At 39.4% G+C, this 7,938-nt stretch overlaps 1 protein-coding gene across 1 annotated transcript; it reads left to right on the top strand.

The window, feature by feature from the left end:
• The first annotated feature begins 1,492 nt into the window (after nt 1-1,492).
• LOC114825993 (uncharacterized) lies at nt 1,493-4,022 on the top strand. The gene is made up of 4 exons (XM_029105493.2): nt 1,493-1,665; nt 2,264-2,595; nt 2,705-3,634; nt 3,744-4,022. The coding sequence occupies exons 3-4, from the start codon at nt 3,000-3,002 to the stop codon at nt 3,844-3,846; spliced, it is 738 nt and encodes a 245-aa protein (XP_028961326.2). The 5' UTR covers nt 1,493-1,665; nt 2,264-2,595; nt 2,705-2,999; the 3' UTR covers nt 3,847-4,022.
• The last annotated feature ends 3,916 nt before the right edge of the window (nt 4,023-7,938 follow it).

Below are 7,938 nucleotides of genomic sequence, written 5' to 3'. Positions count from 1 at the left end.
AAAACTCGTGTCTCTTGCCTCAATCTATGCTCAATGACTCTCTTCCAGAGCTTCATTGTATGACTCATTAGCTTAATACCCCTATAATTCATGCAATTTTGTACGTCGCCCTTATTCTTGTAGATAGGCACCAAAGTGTTCTTTCGCCACTCATTTGGCATCTTCTTCGTTTTCAAAATCCTAATGAAAAGGTCAGTGAGCCATGCTATACCTGTCTCTCCCAAGACTTTCCACACTTCGATCGGTATATCGTCTGGGCCTACTGCTTTTCTATGCTTCATCTTCTTCAAAGCTACAACCACTTCTTCCTTCCTGATTCGACGATAAAAGGAGTAGTTTCTACACTCTTCTGAGTTACTCAACTCCCTTTAAGAAGTACTCCTTTCATGTCCTTCATTGAAAAGATTATGAAAATTTGAACCTTAAATCCTCTAAAGTATTTCCAATTATTCGTCAACTTAAGTCACTTGACACACTTTAGAGTGAAATACCGTCATTTTCTCGCCTATAAGCCCTTAACATTTTATATAGGTTACAAATCTAATGTCTAATTTACCATCTAAAGTTAACTCCATACACTATTTCTTTATGAAAATTATCATCTAAAGTTAACTCCATACACTATTTCTTTATGAAAAATTACCAATCTCGGGTGAACTGCCAATTTAGTCCCTGAATTATCACCTGAGTGAAAATTAAGTCCCTAAACTATTCTTTCAGAAAAATTAGTCCTTGAATTATAAAAATATGCCAATTACATCCCTAATATTATATTCGAAGTTACTATATTCAATTTTTGTCAATTTAAGTCATGTTATTTGCATGTGATATACATTGAAGGGTAGATTGGTAATTTTCCATAAAGAAATAGTGTATGGAGTTAACTTTACATCGTAATTTTCATAAAGAAATAGTGTATGGAGTTAACTTTGGAGGGTAAATTAGACGTTAGATTTGCATCCTATATAAAATGTTAAGGGCTTATAGGCGAGAAAATGACGATATTTCACTATAAAGTGTGTCAAGTGACTTAAGTTGATGAAAAATTGAATAAAATAGCTTTGAATATAATAGCAGGAATGAAATTAGCAATTTTTAATGAATTTAGTGACTAATTTTACCGAAAAAATAATTCAGCGACCTAATTTTCACCGAGATGATAATTTAGGAACTAAATCGACACTTCACCCTATTAATTACCGTTGAAACATGGTAGAATTTATTTTGGCTGTGCCTTGAAGTGAAATTGTATCATATGTTAGCTAAAGAGGTTAGCGAATTACTACGATCTATAAATTTCTCAGCTATATTCAATTTCAAGAACAATAGAAGCAAATTAACTAAGTAAAACAATGAAATATTAACAAGGTAAAGAAAAATAAAACAAGAACTACAGGAGGATGGATCAAGAGGAGTGTACCGGGCCAAGCCCAGCCTGGTTATCCATTTTTCTGCCTTTTTATGTTGGGGCACCTGAAAACGCTGTCGTTTCGTTGCATCTTTTGGCGGGTAAAAAAATGAAATAGAAAATCTAAGTGCGCCATAAACCTCTGTACACCTTCCTCACTCTCCTCACACTTCGAAACCCTAGCGAGTCGGAGAACCAGGATACGGCGTCGTTTACCCTGCAAAAACCCTGGATTTTCATCGTTTCTGCCCTAGCATGTAAGTGTCTCTCTCTCTGTTTTGTCATTTTCGCTAGAAAGTTCATCTGATTTCTCGTTTGGGTAAATGGGGATTGTGCAAGATGAAAATTTGCAACTTGAGAAATGTCAAATTGGTTTTTTTGTGTGTAATTTTTGGAATGCCGTCAGGCAATGTTTGGCTGCTCAGAAAATGTAGGAAAACGAGATAACGGAAAAAGAATCGGAATTTACCTTTTGGGTTTTAGGGATATGAGAACCGTGATTGTTAGTGGTTTGTAGCATGTAGCCAGAAGCATAATTGTGGTTTTTCTGGTGTTTATTTGTAAACAATTTCAGGGGGGTTTAATCCCGTTATCAGAATTGACTGATCGTTACAAATTTGCTTTGCCTAATCTGCGATTCTTAATTAATTGGCAAGTTTAGATTGCATAATTAATTGCCACAATTCCATAACATTGACAAATTTGATTGCTGTATAAAGAACAGAATTTTTTAGTGTATTTAGTGAGGGCACCTAAAGAGTTGCTATACTTAACTACAGTGGTTTCAGTATCTTCTTTGCTCGTATTTTTGAACCTGACACCGTTAAATACGGAATCTAAAACATTTTCTTACAGTTAAACTTTAGGCAACTCAGTCCGGAAGGCAACAATTGACTGTAAACGACGAGGTTATTCATCATCTTGGCCTTCAACTATTGATACTTTCTAGTGGAAGTTGGGACTCTCATGCAGTAGTCCCATTTTTTTTCTTTACATCTATCTCTCTGTGTGTGTATGGAGAAAAATATGGATCCACCATCTCCAGGCTGCATAGGTGCAGAAGCAGTACTAAGTCTCCAACCCAACTCATCAATTCCTATTACATATCACCCGCTCTTTGGTCCTCACGATGATCTGATCCTCCTTGAGGTTGATCAGAAGCTTCTCCCTGATGTCCTCCACCAAAGGTGAGGGATAAATTAAACTACTTTCTGGAGCCTTTGTTCTTGGGTCAGTAGAGTGTTATTTATTGTTACTTATTTGCGATTTCTTTTCTTCTCTTCTTCATTTCTCTAGAGTAACTGTTAGAGGACAGCCTGATGAAGATGCAGTCCTCTGCACGGAGTCAAAAACTTATGCAATGAAGTCCGTTGGAACTTCAAATTCTGTTTTTCTCATACCCCCATCAGGTCAATATAATACTTTTGAAAGCCCAGAGTGTTCCAGTGAGAACTATCATGACCCACAATCTGTTGCTTCCATCATTAAGATTGCAACTGGTAACATGGAGCTTGTTGAAGTTGCTCCCTGACTTGACAAGCTAAGGTTGCTACTTTCCCAGAATCCTTACCGATCTGATGAGGACATAGAAATGGTGGATTTAGAGGAGATGGAGAGAACGAATGCTGGACTGTATAGATGGGATGATCTCATCGAGAAGGTTCAAGCTAGCGATTACGAATTAAGGATTGGATTGCGGGCTCTTTCAGCAGTGGAGATAAATGGATATTGGAGAATTGTGGATGAGAAGTACATGGGCACAATTCTAAGGATGCTTTTGCACAATTCAGTGTTGAATGATTGGTCCTTGTCTTTGCTTAATCAAGATGATGTTGTTAATATGTTGGAATCAGATGGCTTTCCTCGCAAACTTGCAGACCACTGCTTGCATATTTTTGGTAATAAGGTGACTGAAGGTGCGATTACAAGTCATATGTGGAAGTTGGACAAGAGAAAGGTATGTGTGCATTTTGCAAGAGAAATCTTGAGAGATGGTAAGAGGAAGATGAAGAAGTTCATGGAGGAATGGGTTCGTAAGGTTCCCGAAGGGATGGCAGCCAGTTTTGACATATTGGAAGGTGAAGTTTTGATAGAGAAGCTTGGAGCTGAGACATGGATTCGAGCCTTCAGTGTTTCATCTCTACCCTACAATCCTGCAGAGCGATTCTCCATCCTTTTTAAGGAGCGTGCAAAATGGGAGTGGAAGGATTTACAGCCCTTTATCAGGTTGGTTTGTATTTCTTGTGATCGTCCTTTTCTTTTTCTGGTGTATTCCTGTTTTTGAGACTTTGATCAAAAGTAATTTACATTTTCCTTGTCTGAATCTACTTCTTAGGGACTTGAATGTGCCGGGCCTTTCTGCGGAAGGTTTGCTTCTCAAATACACTAGAAGAACACAACCAACTGCTGATGCAGAACCGGTCTTCAGCGCTAGATAGGATTGGCGTATCTGTTAATTGGCGTTTCTGTGGTACTAGTAGTGTCATGTGTCAGCGTGTGTGCACTTGTGAATTGGCTATATTGTTAACAAATCAAGTAATGTCCTCTACATAATATCGCTCAATGCACTGTAATGAAAAGCCTATTCGATTTTGTTCGGAGACTGCGATAAACATTCATAGGTGCATCACTCCCCGTCCTTTTGCAAGGCGGCCAACACCAACAGTGTCTCCCTCCATTTCCACCTTCGCAACCTGCAAGTCCTGCACAAACAGGCGCATCTCTGGCCGCCAGCGCCTCAGCCAGCAGCGGTGGGGAGACTCCCATATGTTTCAACGTAGCAGCCACAAAATCCCCCTTTTCATTTCAGACCTCCAGCCCAGCTCCTCCCACCTCCCGCTGTTCATCCCCATTAAGTTTAGGTCAATGAAGTATATGATTCAATATCTTAATAGATAAGGTGTTGAGTCCATATTCTCTTTTCCACTCCACCATCTTACTCATGCATGAAGGTGTTTGGATGTAAATATTTCCTTTGACAACAATCTATGATGTTGATACACAAAATCAGTGAGACTTTGGAACAACGTAAAGTGTCAAGTTTGTGACCTTCACTCAATTGCTTTGGTCACCTAGTAAGGGCAATATATAAAGAGATAGAGATAGGGAAGCAAATACAAGATGTACGTGGTTCACCTTAAGTTTGGCTACGTCGACTAGGTAGAGGAGTTCTTATTAATAGTGAAGGGTTTACACAATACATAGGTTCAAGCATAATCATCATTAGTGAGTTCTAATGACGGGTTTAAGTACAATAATTATATTCATTATTAATTGTAGAAGAATGGTCTTCTTTTATAGTCGAGGAGAGTCTCTAGCTTTCGTCTGCGATCGATGTGGGACTTTAGGAACTTTATTTTGACGTTGACACGTGTCGTATTGTGATTGGCCTCTTGGGTGGAGGGAAACTCTTGTGCTTCAGCATGGGTGCCTCAGCATGAACCCTTCAGTAGGTCCTTGAAGATATGAAGGTGATCGGTGCTTGGTAGTTTCGGGATTGATAAAGTATGGTACAGACATATGACAAAATAAATTGGAGCCAAAGAGTACATCTTGTGTTTTCTTGGTTTATAGTGCACAACATAATGGCTATAGATGTTAGACCCTGTGATAAACTGTGTTTATCAAGACATGTGGTGTTTCATGCAACCTCTTTTCCTTCCTCCAAACTCATGTATGATTTTAGAGTTAGTGACCTGTTGACATCTTATGCCCAGTTTGTAATGGATTCCACCATCGATAACGAACAACCCGACTTAGACTTGTATTTAGGGGAGAAAATCTTACTTAGGGCTCAAATTTTTGATATTTTGTCGGGATGGATGACAAATGGGATTGAATATCCAATTTTACATCAGATAGTGTGAGACATTTTGACTATTTCTGCATCCACATTGGCTTCAAAGTCCGCATTTAGCATTAGTATAAGATTATCAACTCATATCGTAGTTAGCTTCATTCAAGCACAGTGGAGGCTCTCATGTGTGCTCGAGACTGTTTGTAGAGTAAGATGCGAGGAGAGAAAGCCCAAAAGAGATCAGTAAGAGGAGTTTCTGCCCGAAACCCAGCACTAAGCCCAGATGTCCACTTCGAGACAACATGATGGCTCCTCATTAAATGCAAAGAGCAGATGCTTACAAAGGAAGTGACAATTGATGGAAATCCATCAACTCTCGGCCCAAAAACACTTTATGAATGGCATAGCATGTAAAATACTGATGGTTCCCTACCCTCTAATTGCTTTCGGGCAAGAACAGAAACAGCACAAGTCATGTTAATTCATCTATAAAAGGAGGAAGAGGGCCCATAGACAAAGACACTCAACCAATCAAACAAACAAACATACAACTTGTCTCTCAGCCAAGCAAACACCCAGAAAGTCGTGCTTTGTCCAGACTCTACACCCTTTTAGCCTTAGATTTCCTTAGAAAGACATCTTTTGTCTATGTAAAAGCTCTACTACCTTTTCCTAAATGTTGTAGTATCGATCTCTCTTGTATAAACTCTTTCCAGTCATCCTCTTTTAATACTCAATTCTTTCATAACTACAAAGAGAATAGATTGCAAGATGTTTAACCTTGCTCGACCCCCTTTGTTTTGTCTTTCAATTAATAGATCTAGTGTTATAATGAATTCCCCAGTTTATATTCAAGATGTTTCTAGTCTTTTGATGACTAAAAACCCCATCAGTTCTCAGATTTGGTTCACTTAATGGTTTTATTGTCACGAGAAGATTGAAGTGAGTTAAAACTGATGTCTTGATCAGATCTGGACCTCCATTCCTTAAACATACAAGATAACTAAAAGTCATTGATTTCAAGGCATAGAAAAGAACTTAATGTATACTTAACCCATCTACAACAATCCTTTGATAAACAAGAAGTCAGAAATAACTTAGGGGGCAAGTAATCGGCTTAAAACACATTTGTTCTACATCTGCCATACAGAGATGGCAGTGGCATGCCTAAGCACTTAGTTGGTTTTGATTGTGAGCCTCAAGGCCTACACCTAAGGCCCCACAAAGGCACATTTCAGAACTAACTTTGTTCTCCTCTTACAACATTGCGACAAGCAAGAGCCCGACAATCAACCAAAGTGCCAACTCCTTGGGGAGCTGTATACTCAAGTCAGGAAAGCACACCAGCCAGATTTCGTGCCCGAACATAGTTTTGGCATGCCCAGTGGGACCACAAATCTTGTATGCCAAGAAGATAAAGGAGGGAACAAACCTTCAGGTGGGAATCAAAGCAAAAACCACCCTGGTACACACCAAGATCTAGCATGGAAAATTCCCCCCGCCTTAACGGAAAGCCTAACCCCTTCTGAGAAATCAGGAGAAAATGTCATAAATGAAGATTTATAGGCTACCATGATGACTGTGATAAGAAGCATGGAGAGAAACTCTCTACAAACAAAAGAGGAAGTAAGCAGACTCTGTTCCTTCTATTCCTTAACAGGATATCTACAAAGGAGGCTGGATCTGGAGTACCCTACCCCAGAAAATAATCATGCTAGAGAAACCATGAGGGAAAATAGCCTTATGGATGAATCAGTTATTCTTCTGTTTCCTTTACTTGAGAAAAAAAGGAATAAAAGAAGGGATAAAAAAGAATTTGGAGCTAGTCAACCAGTATTGGAAGAAATGCTGGAAACAGAGTTACCCAACCCTCTATTTTCACTAAATAGTAGGGGGTAGAACTGGTAAGAAAGAATGAAGTATGGGATGCCCCAGTTGATCGGGGAATCTAGCGAGAAATGAGAGCTTACCAAAGCAGACAAACCTCCACCTTATAGGCCACCACCAATGGCCACTAAAGGATGAGAGTTCAAGTGGAGAAAGCTCGAGCCAAGAAAGGAGATTAACTTAGGCAACGATCGTAGCTTGAAATGGGAACTGTCTCCTTATACCCCGCCTAATAATACAACCAACCAATAACTCAGAGATGAGTTGGCTGAGTTAAGAAGGATGGTGGTGAGGAATGCCCAGCCACAAGCTTGCCTGCTGTTTAGAGTTGCTTATCAGAAGCCCTACCCGTAGTTTATTGATGAGCAGAATCCCTTTCCTCTCAACTTCAAGATGCCCGCATTCCCAACATTCAACGGAGAAGATAACAATGTGTCTTCCAGGGATCACATCTTCAAGTTTTCCAACCATTGTGTAGCATTTGAAGACAATCCCAACTATAAGTTGAGGTTGTTCGGGAACTCTTTGGTAGGCTTAGCATCTCAGTGATACTCTCTGTTGCCCCCAAATTCTATTACTGATTGGGGGCAAATGGAGATGGCATTCCATGAACAGTTTTACAGGATGAAGCAAAAGATGACCATCAACGATCTAGTTGATGTAAAACAATACGAGCATGAATCCACTAAAGACTTCATTATGAGGTTTATAATGACAAGGATGAGATGCAAGTTTCCTATCAACCATGTCCAGCTTATAGCTTTTGCTTAAAAAGCCTTAAGACTACCCTTGAGGAAGAAGTTTTATGATGTGCAGTTTAATGAGTTACAAGAGTTGGTGATTGCAG

Source organism: Malus domestica, chromosome 07, assembly GCF_042453785.1.
Source record: "Malus domestica chromosome 07, GDT2T_hap1".
Lineage (NCBI taxonomy): Eukaryota > Viridiplantae > Streptophyta > Magnoliopsida > Rosales > Rosaceae > Malus > Malus domestica.
The sequence above is the reverse complement of the archived record's forward strand: the minus strand, read 5'-3'. Positions and strand labels throughout refer to the sequence as shown.